The following is an 18001-nucleotide window of genomic DNA, read 5'->3' as shown; positions in this document are numbered from 1 at the left end:
TGTGCTTTGCACTGAAAATGGTCTTCCCCAAATGTGATTAAATGATCACCATGAGGTACATTCTGGTTTTATCCACAAAATGGTAATGCCGATGCTAATCATTGGAACTTCTTGCTTTATGGGTTTAAATTCCAATCTTGGCTTGGAGAGTCTTTTTGAATATAGAAATATTCAACCATTTTATCCTGAGCCCCCATGAAGAGCTTGGTAACTTCATTGTCTTCTCATTAACTGGATATTCCTTTTCAATTCCATGAGAAAACCTGGTTATCCAACCTAGAGTGGAACTCAGGTAAGATGCTAGCTATGTGGTAGATAAAGGAGCTTTTTCCTATGCAGATATGAACTGATGGTAGATAAAAGCAAACATGTGAATAAGAATCCTGTCAAAGGAAAAGCTGAACAGACACAAGCAGGTGAAAAGAAGTTTTACTTCGGTGGCTCACCCGTCAGAACCCAGTATGCTAATTTCACAGGCTGTATAAGTAACGCCTACTTTACCAGGTAATCTTTTTATGATTAATTAATATGCTTGATATGATTGTTTTGATCTTCTTATGATTGATAAGAAAACATTTACATTATTAAAACTGAGAACTATGAAATTTATCCGAGAGGTATTGGGGACAGGGATTAAAAGCTTGTGTAGGCTTGAACCACTGTCATACTTGGGTTTGTGTGTGGGTGTTTCTGCCCTTTAATTTCTGTATAATCTTGGCTAAGTAAGCCATCATTCTGTACCTGAAAAATGCAGATAACATTATAATAGTGCCTGGTTGGGAAACTTGTTATACGGGATAAATGAGACATGTGCATAAAGCACCTGGCATACAGCATGCTTCAAATGCTAGATGCAATTATTTTTGTACTTGTCATCCTGCTGTAGTAGAAAATAATATACTCAAATTCCTGTTAGAAGCTTAAGAATGTTGTCTTCATAGGTAACTTTAACCAAAACCATTAATCTAGATCCTTAACAAAGACAAAAGAGGCTCCTTCAGTACAAGAACAAGCAGGGAGGAATTTAAGTAAGAAACACAGAGGCGGCACCAGTCATCCGGAGGGTGGTGGGGAAAAGAGGTTCATCAGTCAGTGAGTTACCAGGCACATAGGTTTTGATTGGCTGAGTGATAATGTAAAAGGTTCTGGTTAAAATAGTGGTTGATGGGTAAAGATCCATCACATACACACACACATTTTTAATTTTTAAAGTTCTTTGTCTTCCCTAGTTTTTATCATGTAATCCTGATCAGTACTTTTAAAGTTTTGTTTTTTACTGTTACAAACACAGGTTGGACAGAGATGTGGAGGTTGAAGATTTCCAGCGGTATTCTGAAAAGGTCCATACCTCCCTTTTTGAGTGTCCCATAGAGTCTTCACCGTTGTTTCTCCTTCATAAAAAAGGGAAAAATTTCTCAAAGCCTAAACCAAGTCAAAATAAGAAGGTAAGAGATAATGCTGTCCCAGCTTCCCAGTTGCCCTCATGTTACATACACACAACTCTAGACACTGCTGCTTTGCAGATTTACTCGAATTTGTAAGTGTCTATCCATAGGAAAGGTGGGATTCTTAGAGTATTAGATATTCTACTTTATCAGCTTCATTGCATCCATTCTTTTTTTATTGCAGAAACACTTTAATATTTTTTATTTTTTATTTATATGCAGTAATTGTACATATTTATAGATGCAGAGTGGTATTTCAATACATATGGACAAAGTGCAATAATCAAATGAGGGTGATTAGCATATCCATCACCCCAGACATTTACCAGTTCTTTGTGTTGGGAACATTCAAATCTGGTTGTCTAGCTATTTGAAAATGAGTAAGTACAATAAATTTTTGTTAACTACACTTATCCTACAATGCTATGACTATTAGAACTGACTCTCCTTTCTGTCTAGCTTTGTATCCGTTAACCAACCTCTTCCTAGCCTTCCCTCCCTCCTACCCTTCCTATCCTCTAATAACCATGATTCTACTCTCTATTTCTATGAACTTGACTTTCTTAGCTCCCACCTGTGAGAATGGGAGGTTTTTGTCCTTCCCTGCCTGTCTTACTTCACTTCACACACTGTCCTCCAGGGTTGTCCATGTTTCTGGCATCACTTCTTCTTCCCAAAAAAACAGTTTCAATCTGCTGTTCACTCACACCTCCAAGTACTTTTTATTACAATGGCTAAAATTGTTCAGTGCTAAAAAAAATTGTACAAATAATACATATTTCTTAATTCTACAATTCACTAATATCACTTGCTTTTGTATAACAATCTCAGGCTTTGGTCACAATCACGGAAGTTATTAAAGTTTTTCTGATCTTACGCTGGTTTTCCCCTCCTTCCTTGACCTTCACGTTAACCATTCACACATACAGTTGAGGATCAAAATCTTGAGTTCTAAAATTCCATTCTCAGACTTCTAGTCTTTCTCACTTATTTGCTCACAGAATGCGTATTATTTGCCTTCATTACATATGAAACCCTTAATCCTTTTCCATTCTTTCCATCTAACCCTCACCACCCCTTTCATGGTCCAAATTTAACAATGCACTCAGGTGTCAGTGCTCCCATCCTGGCCCTTGCCACCATCATCTCTCACCTGAATTACTGCAATAGCCTCTCAGCAGGTCTCTTTGCTTCTGTTAGTCTGTTCTCAACACAACAGCCAGATCCTTATAAATATAAATCTTATCATGTCACTCTTCTCCTCAAAGTGGCCTCCATGGCATTCAGAGTAAAAGCCCAAGTCACTACGATTTGTGAGAGGCCCTGTGTGATCCACGCCCCTTTCCCTCTCAAGTTCATCTTCTCCCACACCAGCCTCCTGACTATTCCAAAGACAGGTGATGGACACTCCTACCCTAGGCTCTTTATTTGAGCTTTGCTTCTACCTGAGCCACTCTTCCCCCAAATACCTGCACAAAGTTCTCCTTCTGGGATTGCTCCACTCTCATCTGCTCATTGAGACTTACTTTGACCCTCTATTTAACACCATAGTCAACACCATAGTCTGTCTCCTGCCTCCCATCCGTACTACTGACCCCTTTTGCCTTTTTCTATTTGTAATTTTCCCTTAGAACTTTTCACGTTTTAATTTATTGTGTTTCATTTATTATGTTTATTGTCTGCCTCCTCTGCTAGAGTGCAGGTTCATTTGTTTTGTTTACTGATGTATCCTAAGAATCTAAAAAATGCACGAATGGGTGTACAATAAATATGTAGCTATATGCATCATGGATTAAATGAGTTCATGTGTGAAAGGCACTTAGCCCAGAGCAAGTAAATAAACATACAGTGAATATTAGTTGCTATATCTCTAAAAAAGTTTGTGAATATTCCTGGAGGATCAACTCCTGAAAGTAGCATTCCTTGGCTTAAGGGAATGTGCACTTTCAATATTGAGGCAATATCAGTTTACACTCTCCCAAACATCCGTGGACCAGAGTGGATCACATGCATTTGAAAGAAACTATTGTCCCATACAATTGCCAACACTGAATATAATGGAATTTCTAGAATTTTACCAACTGAATGGACAAAAATGGCACCTCAGTGAGGTTTTGGTTTGCATTTCTCTGAATACTAGCAAGTTTGACTATCTTTTCTGAGGACGAACTGGGATTCCCCTTCAAGGCTGGTTTCTGGACTATTAGCAAAGGGAAGTGGCTTTACCAGCTTCCCTGACCATTATGTCTTGAGTACCTCCCCAAAGATTTGAGCACATGTGGACCACTTTTTTTACACTTGATCTTAGCCAAAAGGGTTTTTTCTAAGCCCATGAAACATCTCCTTTCTTCACACACTCCTTTCTTCTTAATTAGTATTAATAAAATAAGTTTGTTCATATAGAGTGAAAACATAGTAGTTTTTCAGGATCCTTGTCAAAATTTGACATGGAAGACTAAATGATTCAGGCAGAGAGATAATTTCATTGATTGTTATAAAGGATTTTGCTAGAAGTTACTATGAAAGACTTTCAGAGGATACCATAAAATCCTAATGGATTCTTACTATCACCTTCATACATCAATGCTAAAAGGCTTATCCTAAGACTATTTTAGCTGACACTTCAACGCTGGTCACTGAATCATAGGCAGCAGGTTAACATCACAGATTTATAGGGGAGATCAACTAAAGCAAACACGATTTTCTTTAAATGAGTAGTTTTCTAACTGAAGCTGTCCATGTAGTTTTTTATGTAGAACTCAAATCTAAAATGTAGTTTTCTAACATTCAGTTTCAAGATTACAATCAACAGCCCTATTAACACAAAATTTTCAATATGAACACAAGCTTTTCCTTGTTATTGAAGACCTCTCAGCCTTTATAGTAAATAGTGTTAGACAGAAACTCAATTTTACAATAACAAGATACAGAATCACTATAGACTTCACTTATCTATCCTGGTACCTAGAATGTCATCATTGGCTAATCTTTTCTTGTATTTACCCTTATTTAAATAGCTTCGTAAGCAGCTACCAAGAAAAACCTGTGGCTCTGATTTAAATTTTTATCAAGGCTTTATCAAAGAATTAGGATAATAATTTTTTTTCACAATCATCTAATATTCCATTTTATACATTCATTATAATTTATTTAATCATGGCTAGAATTTGTTTCCCATTTCTCCTCTTATGGGTGCAGATCATTGTGCATAAATATTTGAGTATGTTGCTAAATGAATCTTTAGGATGGATTCTTAAGAGGTAAAATTACTCGATCAAGGAAAATTGCTTTCTAAAAATGTAACATGGATTTATATTTCCCCATGAGTATTTGAGAATACCTATCTTAACCACCTATGCTCCAGCCTTAAGAATTTTCATAATTTTTACGTTTCAAACTCAATCGCAAAAGTAGTTTCTCATTGGGATTTAATGTAAAAATGAACATTTTATGTATTGTAATAGACATCATGTGGTATCTGGCCAACCACTCTTTCCTCTAAGAATTGATTCCCTACCCACCAGGCTGGCCCTCTTCTAGGTGTACAACCTCATTTCCCTGGATATAGATCCGAGGACCAGAGTGGATCACATGAATTAAGCTGGGCCATCAGATTCTGGAAACGTAGAAACTCAGAGAGATTAACCTGAGCTGGTCCTTAATTAGAGAAGATGCAAACCTAAGAGCTCTGTGTGAATTATGCACACACAAAAAGCCACTTCATAAAGAGTGAAAGGCACAAAGCTGTCTGCAGAGAAAGAAAAATGAAAGTAGACACTGAGAATCAAAGCTAAGATACAGAGACCTCAAGAAAGGGAGTGCCCTGATTCACTCTAGCTTTCGAATTCCTGATTCTGGGACCTGGAGGGATCCCCCTATGCTAGATCCCCCTATGCTAGAGATGATAGCATCTCTTGGATTGTGTAAGATATCCCTATAGCTTTATAACACATTGCTCTCTTTTTTTTCAGTAGCTCAACTAGCTTGGCTGCTGTCTGACAAGGGAATCTTGCTAAACAGAAATTGGTAACACCAGTGATATTGTAATTACTAGGTCCTCAGAGAAAAACATTCACTGGTGAAGTCAAAAGTCTGGTGGAGTTCAGTGAGAATCCCCACACATACATTCATTTTAGGATAATAAACTTTGTCTTTGTGTTGTGTGGTAATAAAGTAATTAAGTTATAACTTGTTTTGTTTATTATTATTAAGAACAGTGGTTCTCAACCTTCCTAACGCCTCCTAATGCCATGACCCTTTAATTCAGTTCCTCATGTTGTGGTGACCCCCAACCATAAAATTATTTTTGTTACTACTTCATAACTGTAATTTTGCTACTGTTATGAATCGTAGTGTAAATATCTGATATGCAAGATATATTTTCATTGTTACAAAGGGGTCTCGATGCCCAGGTTGAGAGCCGCTGATTAAGAGCATGTATCCACAGAGGATTTAGAGTATTTGGTTGCCATATATATACAGATATCAGAGGAGTCTGAGACAGCAGATGAGAGACAACCTCCTAGTTCGTGTCTTCACACAGAGAAGCACAGTAAGACAAGGCTGGTAAATTGAAACTGTCCTGTTTCTAATAGCCCCTTACTTTGCTGAGCCCCTGGAGCTAAGTGGATACACAGGTGAAGAAAATGTGAGATCTTCACCATGGAAATGAAGAGAATAGGGAGCAGCCGAAGTTAGGGAGAGTCCCCAGTGCCATGGTCTAGGCCCTGTGCAAAGGGTTTCCAGCTGGGCCCCTCACCAAGACGAAGATGATCACATCTCCCATTATAGGGCATGTTATTCTAGGATTGAAACACGGCGTGGGTTGGGGGGAAATTTGTCCTTTTGTTCCAGGAGAAAAAGACCTGGAACAAAAAGTAGAAAGAAATCTTGCTTCTGTAGCAGTGGTTCAGGTTCTGAGTCCAGAGGACTATGCCAGAAGGGAAGGAGGGAATGGTGGGACCATGTGGACTTTCCTCTGGCATGTGTGAAGCTTTGAGTTCCCATCTCTTTTTCTCCAACCTAACCACCACCCATGAGACTCCACTGCCAGAACCTGACTGTGAAAGCTTCTGCTCTGAGAACAGCACTGGCACAGCTGGTCTGCCCTTTCATTAATTAACCTGGCTTTGGCCCACTACCTCTAGATTTTGAGGGTAATTCTGGGATTTGGCTGAAACACTGATTTTTTGGAGGTCTTGTCTTTTGCCCAGGTAGGATTAAGGATTTTACTGCCAGTCCATTCCAGTTTGCAATATATCTTCCAGAAATTTCACACTGCTTCTTTCTTCTAGATTTCTAAGACTTCTGTGTATTATTTTTATATGTATAGTTCTTCTGAAATTTCAGTGGGAATTACGGAGAAAGGAAACGAAACGTGTGTTCATTCAATAATCCTGAATCAGAATTTGTCTTATGTTTTAATTTAGGTTAATTTGAGGGTACAAAGAATTAGGTTACAGTGTTTGCGTTTGTTAGGTAAGATCCCTGTTGTAACGGCGTCCCGCCCTCAGGAGGTGTGCCATATACCCTGACATGGTGCCCATTAGGTGGGAGCACACCAATCCCCTTCCTTCCGCCCTTCTGCCCCTCCCTTCTTCCTCCTCCTCCCTTCTTGAATTGGACTGAGTTTTTCTCTTGTGTGGGCATGTATTAGATCATCTACTGGCTTCATATTAATATTGGGTACCTTGGATACTTGCTTTTCCATTCTTGTGATACTGTACTAAGAAGAATGTATTCTTATCTAATCCTTCCTCTTGCCTCCAGGCCTCCCTGCTGCCACACCTTTCCTCTCCTGTCTGCCATTCCTTTGCTCCTGTCTTCCTCAGCGAGTCAGAGCAGTCCACTTCCTGCTTTTAAAACCTGTGTGGCTCCTCGTCACCTAAACTATAAAACTCACCCTCCAGCAAGGTCCTTTCTAAGTGGTACCAACTTATTTATAGGATAATTTCCTATTTATTTGCCTGTTTCTCCAAATTGATTTTCAGATCCTTAAAAAACAGGAATAGTTCCTAACTTTTCTTATTTTTTTTAAATTTTTTAAAATTTTTTTATTTATTTTTACATATACATGTGTTTATTAGGTTTCCATTTTTCGCCTTCGTAAAATTGAAGAAGCTTAAAATTTAATAACAATAACAATGTTTCATATAAGGACTAGAAACAAAAACCTCGTAAACAATGAATGAACATAAATACATTCAGAAAAGAAATCAGAGAATTGCTGCATCGAAATATTAAGCAATAATAATAATAAAGAGTAATGCAAAGAAAATAACATTCACATTGTCAAATAAGAGTATGAGTGCTTTGACTCTGAGATTCAGTATTTCTTCTTTTTCCATTGTCTATAAGATTTGGCATGATCTGTTTTTTGAAATTATCTTTTACTTTTATTTATAAATATTAGTTGTCTAATTTTTTGAGACTTAAAAAAAGAAGAAGTCAACTGATGACCCCATACTGAGTTCCTTACTTTTCTACTCCCTGCCCTAAGAAACATTAACTTCTTCCCCTCTACTTCTACCACTCAATACTCAAACATTTGCTTGAAGAAATAACTAAATGCTTGGATTGACTTGCATTTACTTTTATTTTGCTTCAGAAATGAAAACGGAATAATCATTAACCATTAGGCTATACTTTAACAACTCTAAATATTAACGTAAGTGTACAGTTTTAAGTACAGCATATCATAATGTTTAAAAATTGTTCTCTATCCTATCACATAAAATTTCGCTACATATTCTATCACCAAAAATATTTTAAAGTATTGGAAGATGTTCCTAAGTATGTCAACTTTGTACACCACATATATAAATAATAATCTGTATATTAAAGTAAGGCTATTGCCTTTATGAGGGTTTTATTGATTGATTCTCTCGGGGCTATTTTATTTCCAACTTTTCACTCTTGTTTAAGATGTGCGCTTAATTGAAATGATAGCACTGTTATCTACAGCTTGAGTTTAACTCTGCTTTACCATCATAGGTTAGCACCTTGAGTTTGTTAATATGCTATGTCATTGTTATTTCTGTAGCTACTGCTGTCGTTTGCTTATAGTCATAGAGAAAAGGAAGAGAGTGGCCTAACATTTCATGATTGGCAAATGGGCAAATACTATGCAACTTATTATTTATTATTATTAATGGGGAGGACATCCCAAATTAATTTTTTGCTTCTAGGTTATCGCTTGTAGCCCTTAATTTATTCCTTTTTTGATAGGGAGAGAAAAGTAAAGATGCACCTTCATGGGATCCTGTTGGCCTGAAATTCCTAGAGCGGAACACACAGAGGGACTCTCATTGCCACCTTTCCAACAGCCCTCGGGCAATCGAGCACGCCTATCAGTATGGAGGAACAGCCAACAGCCGCCAAGAATTTGAACACTTAAAAGGAGATTTCGGTGAAAAGTAAATTAACACCCTACACTTCTAGAAAATTAATTTTACTCCCTCCTTGTCTGCCAGATGTTATCTTTTTTCCTATCATCCTTCTTATCTGTGCCTCCTTAATCCTATTATTTTATCGTCAAAATCAATAGTACATGATTTATGCTTTCCAATAAATTATATTCTCTGTGACTTTCTCCTTCAAATGTTAAGGTGAATAAAATAGCATCGTCCCAGGAGTTTGCTATGTTTGATTAAAAAGAAAAGACAATTGAGGAAAGGAAGCTGGAACAAGTTTCCAATGACTAATTATCTACCTTGCTATCATCTTCCCTTCCCCATACAAATTGCTCCCAGATTGTAAGTGGGAATGCATTCTAACTGCTGGGAGGTTAATAAGGAGAGTCTCTGAAATACAATTATGCTTGTATGTATTGCCTTCCAGCTGTCTCAAACCCCATCACCTCTTCCTGGTATTTCACGAATCTCCAGGTTATTTAATATGACTGGAGATTCATTTTCATAGTTTTAGCACTCAACTACTCTTATATAGGTTTGAGGATATTTGTTATTATTGTTGTTTTACAGGGGTCCTCAAACTACGGCCCGCGGGCCACATGAGGCAGTGTGATTGCATTTGTTCCCGTTTTGTTTTTTAACTTCAAAATAAGATATGTGCAGTGTGCATAGGAATTTGTTCATAGTTTTTTTTTTTTTAACTATTGTCTGGCCCTCCAATGGTCTGAGGGACAGTGAACTGACCCACTGTTTAAAAAGTCTGAGGACCCCTGTCAAGGTCTCAGTCTATCATCCATGTTGCAACTCCTGGGCTCAAGCAATCCTCCCACCTCAGCCTCCTGAGCAGCTAGAACTACAAACACATGCCACGGCACATAGCTAATTTTTTTATTTCTTTTGTGGAGACAGAGATCTTGCTATGTTGCCTAGGCTGGTCTAGAACTTCTGGCTTCAAGTGCTTCTCCAGCCACGGCCTCCCCACGTGCTAGGATTACAGTGGTGAGCCACTGACTTGACCTGGGTTCATGTAACTCTTTCAAACATTCATACAAGCAATGCATTCAGTAAAAAACCTCTATTGCCTTCTAATTTGCTACTTGCCTACTAGGCAGAATCAGTGTTTTGTATTTGTCAGAAAGAATTTAATCAAACTAGAAGTTAACCTAATGAAGGTTAACTTTATCCATAGCCTAGAGCTAAATTTGTAGAAAGTTTTGTTTAATTTCTATACACTTAGGTGGCTGCTTCTAACATGTTTTTAATGAGTGATTTCCACTGATGAATTGTTACTGGGCAAAAAATTTAATCTGTATTTTAGATAATACACAAATATTATTATTTCTATGCAAATTTACATATGCATACTAATTATGCACTAGTATTTTATCTACATGGATAAGCTTCCTTAATATATACATTTACAAAATTGCGACCATATTTTCAAAGTGAGACATAGTAAGATCCCTAAATGAAACACTTCCTTAAATGTGGACTACATCTTTATTGTATATGGAGTAGAAATACATTTTTGAAATATTCACGTTTACCCAATATTCATTAACAACACTAAAGGAATAATTAGAAATAATGCTGCTTGGGATTAGATAGAATGGCCGCTTATTTATTCTCTCTTACACAGTGTTACTTTGAGAAGTTGGAGATTATCCTTAGTCTCATTTTATATTTGGTAAGCTTTTGTTTTTCATTTACCAGATCTCAGTTTTCCATTCGTCTGAAAACTCGTTCCTCCCATGGCATGATTTTCTATGTCTCAGATCAAGAAGAGAATGACTTCATGACTCTGTTTTTGGCCCACGGCCGCTTGGTTTTCATGTTTAATGTGGACCACAAGAAACTGAAGATTAGAAGCCAGGAGAAATACAATGATGGATCATGGCACGATGTAAGTTGAGGGCAGAGAATAGCATTATTGGCAAATCTCTACCATTATCAAATGGACTGACCCTAATGCCCCACCACTGATCTCTTCAGAAATAGCCATTATAAAATTCTGCTGCAGTACACTCAGAGTTCAGTTTCAAAAACTTCTATTAATTCCTGACAAAAATTTTGAAACATACTATCTAAAAAGAGACAAAGGCTAAGTGTATTTATTTTAACCAAAGGATCAACAGCCAATGTAACTGAAGTTTGGTTTCTATTGATTTTCACTTAACTTTTCCCCACTGTTTATAGGTTCTTAATTTTCAACAATCATTACTGAGAGTCTTTTATAGGCTAAGCTGTGGAAGACACAAAGTGAAGAATAAATCAGGAAGACAGGATATCTGTCCCAGGGGGAGCACATAAATATTGACAGAAATCGGTGGGTAGTAATGACAAGAGTAAGCAATGCAAGGTGCATTACCAATTAACTGCAAGTTTGAGAGAGGCAGGGAACACGTGGGCTGGTAAACTGGGAAGAACTTCACAGAGAACTTGGCTAAATATAAGCTGTCTTCAGAAATTAAGGCTGTAGATTTAAATCATTCTATCTAAACGTCAGAAAATATACGGATCATTTCCTCTAATACATGAAGTGGTAAAGTGAAGGTAAGCAGGAAAAAGTACACCTATGTTTGCAAAGCAGGGAGGCCTGGAGACAATAGAGGGATACGCTGCACAACAAAACAGAATCGATAAGGGATGGTTTCTGTCATTCTAAAAACTGGAATGCCAGAACCCCACCCCCACCCCCAACAAAGGAAGAAACAAACTCTTGACCTTCCGAGAAGAGACTGGTTTTTAAAGGAAACTCTTTGTCATTTATATTCTACACCTAGTAAATTTTACATATAAATGACTTAACACAATAACTAAGAAAATGCCCTGAAAGCTATGTTGACCAGTTTTATGAAAGCATTTCAAATTGTACGTAAAACCAGCACATTATGCCCCATGATTGCATTAATGTACACAGCTATGATTTAATAAAAAAAAAAAAGTAAACTCTGCAGATTTTCCACAGCGCTGCAGTAGCAGACTTGGAAGGAGGGGCAACGCAGCCTTTTCTGCAAGTTTAGTATGTACCCAAGACAAGCTGTGTTTTCCTTCTCTGCATTCAGGTGATATTTATTCGAGAAAAGAGCAGCGGCCGACTGGTAATAGATGGTCTTCGAGTCCTAGAAGAAAGTCTTCCTTCTATTGCAGCTACCTGGAAAATCAAGGGTCCCATTTATTTGGGAGGTGTGGCTCCGGGAAGGGCTGTGAAAAATGTCCAGGTAAGCCGGCACAGACACTGATCTTTAGGCGTGAAAGATCACTTATTTGAGACCCTCATTTTACAGAATGGGAAACTGGCAAGAGTAAATTGGTAGTTTGGCTGGAGATGGAATATCAAAGTGAATATTGTCCTACGGGTTGTCTGCCCTGTCACATTACAAATTCAGGAATGATCTGTTTGATTCTAAAGTACATGTGAGATGAAAAAAGTTTCAGAGATAAAAATGTCATGAAAATGTATCTCTAGGGAATCTTACTTGGTTAGCCAGTACCCTTTACTATCATTTTTTATTTTTATTTTTTTGTTTGTTTTTTTGTTTGTTTGTTTGTTTTTATTAAATCATAACTGTATACAATTACTATCATTTTTTAAAGAGATACCAAAAAAGAAAGCAATTCTTTCCATATTATTGAGTGAAAGAAATGTGCTAGGTTATTATGTAAACTGTGATCCCATTTTTGCTTCCTACACACAGACACAGAATGTAAATGTGCACAGAAATGCAGTTACCCTGGGGATAAGTGAGAATATAGTATAATACATGTTATTTATGTAATATGAAAATTAAAAATATTGCACCTTTCAAAAATATTTAGTAGTAAAGGAAGGGTATCAAAGAATTTGATTAAGTTTTTCTTAACATAAATTAGTATTGCCTTTAGCACTAAGTGTTAAATAACACATCTCTAAGATCCATTAATATGTGCAGATAAAGCAAAAAAGTTTATATTATAATTATATTTTAAATAGGCAGTCCCAATTTCATATCAACCTCTTTAAAAGATTTCTACATACAGGCTCAGTGCCTGTAGCTCAGTGAGTAGGGTGCAGGCCACATACACCAAAGCTGGCAGGTTCGAGCCCAGCCCGGGCCTGCTAAACAACAATGACAACTGCAACCAAAAAATAGCCAGGCATTGTGACGGGCACCTGTAGTCTCAGCTAGTTAGGAAGCTGAGGCAAGAGAATCACTTAAGCCCAAGAGTTTGAGATTGCTGTGAGCTGTGACACCATGGCACTCTACCGAGGGTGACATAGTGAGACTCTGTCTCAAAAAAAAAAAAAAAAAAAAGATTTCTAAATGCAATATGAAATCAGTGGCATAAAATGGACCAAGTTTCATGGCCAATGGTAGAATAAATTCTCAAGCACAGAGATAGTCTGCTGCTTATTTAGCTATGGGAGATTTAAGTTAAAAACTTTGCTAGCTTTTATCAGCATTAGGTGGTCTTGGGCATAGCCGTCTTTCTTGAAGGAAAAGAAACTAGAACACTTCTAATGTTCAATTTGAAAACCATAGCTGCAATTTAGTTTGTCAAGTTGTTACTTAAAAATTTCCATAGATTGGGAGGCGCCTGTGGCTCAGTGAGTAGGGCGCCAGCCCCATATACCGAGGGTGGCAGGTTCAAACCCAGCCCCGGCCAAACTGCAACAAAAAATAGCCGGGCTTTGTGGCGGGCGCCTGTAGTCCCAGCTACTCGGGAGGCTGAGGCAAGAGAATCGCATAAGCCCAAGACCTGGAGGTTGCTGTGAGCCGAGTGATGCCACGGCACTCTACCGAGGGCAGTAAAGTGAGACTCTGTCTCTACAAAAAAAAAAAAAAAAAAAAAAAATTTCCATAGTTTAATTACAACAGGTTGACATTATCAAGTAAAAAATTCCAGCTTCAAGAACTAGTAAGCAGCTACCTGGAAAAGTATTGATCATTCAGATAGCTAAAATAAATAAGACAAGGAATTACTTGGTTTCTCTCAAAATTCAAACCCCCACATTTCGCTTACCCTTGGTGCATGTGTTGAGAAAATGGATTTTAAGACATGTCTTCTTCTCTCAGATTAATTCGGTCTACAGTTTCAGTGGCTGTCTCAGCAATCTCCAGCTCAATGGGGCCTCCATCACCTCTGCTTCTCAGACATTTAGTGTGACTCCTTGTTTCGAAGGTCCGATGGAAACAGGAACTTACTTCTCAACAGAAGGAGGATATGTGGTTCTAGGTAACAAGTTATATTAAAAACATGAGTTATGAAATGTTTCTTTCCTGGATATGATGAGCAAGCAATATCTGGCCCTGAGTAAAAAATTGAGAATGTCAAACTCAGTCCTAGAAGATGACCTCTTTCCACAAGGGCCACCTTTCCCCCCTCCGACCCCTGGACACCTCCCTGTTTGCTATCCCCGACCAGAGCTTCTTCACAGCTGCCAAACTTCTCGATGCAGACCGTCCATCTCAGCTCCTTCAGAACTGCCTATGCTGCTCCCCGACGTCTTGCTCTGTTCTCTCTCGTATGAACCATTGTCCCTGTAAAGGAAGTTCCACTTCTTCCCCGCGACCTGCAACAACAGCAGACAATACTATCCTTCGGAAGTTTTGTTTCTGGGTTTTTATTCCCCTCCATCATTACTCTCTCATTCATTCAACACTTTTTGTGGCATGCCTCCTATATGATAATCCCTATGTCAAATGAATGGACTATCATTCCAAAATGAAATAAAATCCTGGCAGACTATACACAAACATCATCGTTCAATCCATTCCAACATTCTATAGAGCAAACCTTGGGTGTGAAGAAGGCACCAGAATGAGGATAGCAAAGGGGTATAAAATCACATGTTCCCTGCCCTCAAGACACTTCGGTGCTCTGTGCAGACCCTGAATAATGAAATGCAATGCAGCCAAGTATCCTTTTTTAAGCCACCACCATGTCTAATAGAGTAACTAGAGGTAGTACTTCCTCCCTTTGGCTCATGATTTCATTCTCCTTCTCTGCCCTCCTCCCCCCTTCTTCCTACTAAAACACCTACACTCACATTTCTCAGTCCTTCATTGAATTTCAGAGATAAGAATGCTATAGGTTTGGACAGCTTGAAATGCATAGCAACCTGCACAATTTGCACTATGCCAATAACACTATGCTATTAGTGTTAACTAATAGCAGGAAAAATTAAAAAGTGACTTATAAGGAGACATGTCACATGAACATTATTAAGATGCCCAGGTTTGCCGTAAGTTCTTGGAGTAAACGCATCTATTCTTAATAAGAACTTTTGGGAATCACCTCAATTTCAGCCGCTCTCATTTCCTGTCTTCTCTGAAATGCTCTGCAGCACTGGCACCAGTTAGGTTTTTGCTTAAGAATTATTTTTAAAAACATGTCTGACCAAGTCTGCTCCTATTCTTGGTGACTACAAAATTAAGTCTCACTTCCCCCAGGGCCCTTCCCAATGTGGCTCCCCACTCACCTCATTCTCCTCTTGCAAAGACAGTCCAGCCCCATTGGCCTGCACCGTGCTCTCCAAGCATTCCAGCTTCTGCACCTGTGTTCAAGCTACTTCCTCTGCCCAGATTGCCCTGTCCTCCTCACAGGGACATATTAAATGGTGCTGCTTTTTGGAATTAACTTATTCTTTCCTAAACTCTCATAACACATAGAGTATTTTTAGCCATTGTTCCCAGCCTCATGCCCCATGCATGACAGGAGTGATGTTAGTTATCCTAGTACCTAACAGAGCTTTCCATAGTGAATTTGATATGAAAAAGTCACTTTCTACTTATCTGTTGAAAAATGCATCAAACAGGCGGAGCCTGTGGCTCAGTCGGTAAGGCGCCGGCCCCATATACCAAGGGTGGCGGGTTCAAAGCCGGCCCCGGCCGAACTGCAACCAAAAAATAGCCGGGCGTTGTGGCGGGCGCCTGTAGTCCCAGCTACTCGGGAGGCTGAGGCAGGAGAATCGCCTAAGCCCAGGAGTTGGAGGTTGCTGTGAGCTGTGTGAGGCCACGGCACTCTACCGAGGGCCATAAAGTGAGACTCTGTCTCTACAAAAAAAAAAAAAGAAAAATGCATCAAACATTCAAAAACAAATACAAAAATATATAATTACATAATCACACCATAGTTACAAAATCTATCTTGCTGTTCTTGAGAGTTTATAGGATTTCTCTCCACAGATGAATCTTTCAATATTGGATTAAAGTTTGAAATTGCATTTGAAGTCCGTCCTAGAAGCAGTTCCGGAACCCTTGTCCATGGCCACAGTGTCAATGGGGAGTACCTAAATGTTCACATGAAAAATGGGCAGGTAGCGTCTTGAAATTTTTTTGACAATTTGTCTCATCTAACCTTGGATTCCTGATCTGAAGCACATTTATCTCACAGGATTATATCATCGATCTTTCCTAACTGGAAAAAAAAAAATAAGGAAGCTGCAATGTGGAATTTAAATGCAGGCAATATTTAGATTCGGATTCATGTTTTAGAGCTGATTTGATTAGAACAAAGGGTCATAAAAAAAATGACAAATTAACCCCAAAAAGTCACTGATAACAACATAAAGTGTTTTAACAAAAAAATTAGAAGAAAACTTTTCACCAAATGGAAGAAGCAACCATATCCAATTATGAAAATCAGTAAACACTAAAACACCTTTCCAAACATCTATTTGTATAGCTGATATATGTACACCAGATATTTACACATATATATTTATATATTACAATTTATTCTCAATGGCTAGAAATAAAAACTTCTGCTGTAACTACCATTTCATCCCAAAGTATCACTAAAGAATATTTATGGAGGTATTCAAATAAATATTTAGGAAAAAGAGTACTCTAACTTAATATAATGGATTTTATTAGGGTTCTAGTATAGTCTATCAAACTATTTATATAACAATAAAACTTATCCTTCAGTGGTGTTTACCATGTGTGAGGTTTCTGTGGATTGGCTCATTCAATCCTCCCATCATCTCCACGATGTGGGTAATACTATCACCCTCCTTTTACAAATGAGAAAACCGAGGCAGAGAGTAAGATACACAGGAGCCTGGCAGTCGCCTTCGAAGTCCCTGCTCTTCACCAGTGCTTTACCCCGGTATAACACACTCCATCTTTAGAAACTAAAGGAATTCATTGTATTTCTTACTGTCCCTCTCTTCCTATTTTCTCTCCTGTGTGGTTATTTTCTTCTCTCCCAGGAGCAACCCCAGTGTAAGCGATAGCCTACCAAAGAGTGACACCTTGTGTTCAAATTGCAAATTGTGTACTGCTTCACTGGTAAATTATTTAAGAAATTTAGTTTTATCACAATAAGGAGAAACAAAACTAAATTATATAACGTGTCCTGGCTTTTGCAGGTCATAGTGAAAGTCAATAATGGCATCAGAGACTTTTCCACCTCAGTAACACCCAAACAGAGTCTCTGTGACGGCAGATGGCACAGAATTACAGGTAAGAAAAGCTGAGTGTCCTGGGTCTCCTTTACAAAGGTGAGCCTGCACACCCGCCTGTGGGATGATGACCTGGAAAAAATTAAACTCTGACAGGTGATAGATTAAAGTCTAAAAGTAGCCAAGAAAACAGAGTCAGGGGTTATTTTACTAAAACATGTACATTGAACCTGCATGTAATTTGAAAATATGAATGCTGCCAAAATAATGCTGGGAAATTGTTTAAATAATACATAACTTACAGAGTAAAAAGGTAATACAAGAGTAAAGCATTCTCCCTTTCAAAGGAAAATGTTACGGTGATTATTTGGTTAAACATTAAACATCACTGATGTTTTCAATTATATAGGAGACAGTGTGGGCTCTTATTCTGGAATAAATAAAAGCCATTGCTGTGATATTAGTCTCTTTCATGTGAACAGTCATCCCTTCACTGCCACTTATGACCAATCTTTTCCCTGTATTTCAGTTATTAGAGATTCAAATGTGGTACAGCTGGATGTAGACTCTGAAGTGAATCATGTGGTTGGACCACTGAATCCAAAACCAGTTGATCACAGAGAGCCTGTGTTTGTTGGAGGTGTTCCAGGTAAATGTTGTTTTTGTGTTTTTTTGTTTTTGTTTTTTGAGACAGAGTCTCACTTTGTCGCCCTCGGTAGAGTGCCATGGAGTCATAGCTCACAGCAACCTCAAAC

The 18001-nt window shown here is 38.2% G+C and overlaps 1 protein-coding gene across 1 annotated transcript in view; it reads left to right on the top strand.

Moving 5' to 3' along the window:
• LAMA4 (laminin subunit alpha 4) overlaps positions 1–18001 on the top strand; it is a 162193-nt gene that overhangs the window by 138817 nt on the left and 5375 nt on the right. Inside the window, exons 29-37 of the mRNA XM_053591244.1 lie at positions 340–504; positions 1292–1445; positions 8673–8860; positions 10571–10760; positions 11923–12078; positions 13915–14074; positions 16027–16157; positions 17214–17307; positions 17776–17895. Of these exons, the coding sequence (XP_053447219.1) occupies positions 340–504; positions 1292–1445; positions 8673–8860; positions 10571–10760; positions 11923–12078; positions 13915–14074; positions 16027–16157; positions 17214–17307; positions 17776–17895 (1358 nt within the window). The remainder of the gene's footprint in view (positions 1–339; positions 505–1291; positions 1446–8672; positions 8861–10570; positions 10761–11922; positions 12079–13914; positions 14075–16026; positions 16158–17213; positions 17308–17775; positions 17896–18001) is intronic.

This window comes from Nycticebus coucang, chromosome 5, assembly GCF_027406575.1.
Source record: "Nycticebus coucang isolate mNycCou1 chromosome 5, mNycCou1.pri, whole genome shotgun sequence".
Lineage (NCBI taxonomy): Eukaryota > Metazoa > Chordata > Mammalia > Primates > Lorisidae > Nycticebus > Nycticebus coucang.
This window is presented reverse-complemented; position numbering and strand designations above follow the sequence as displayed.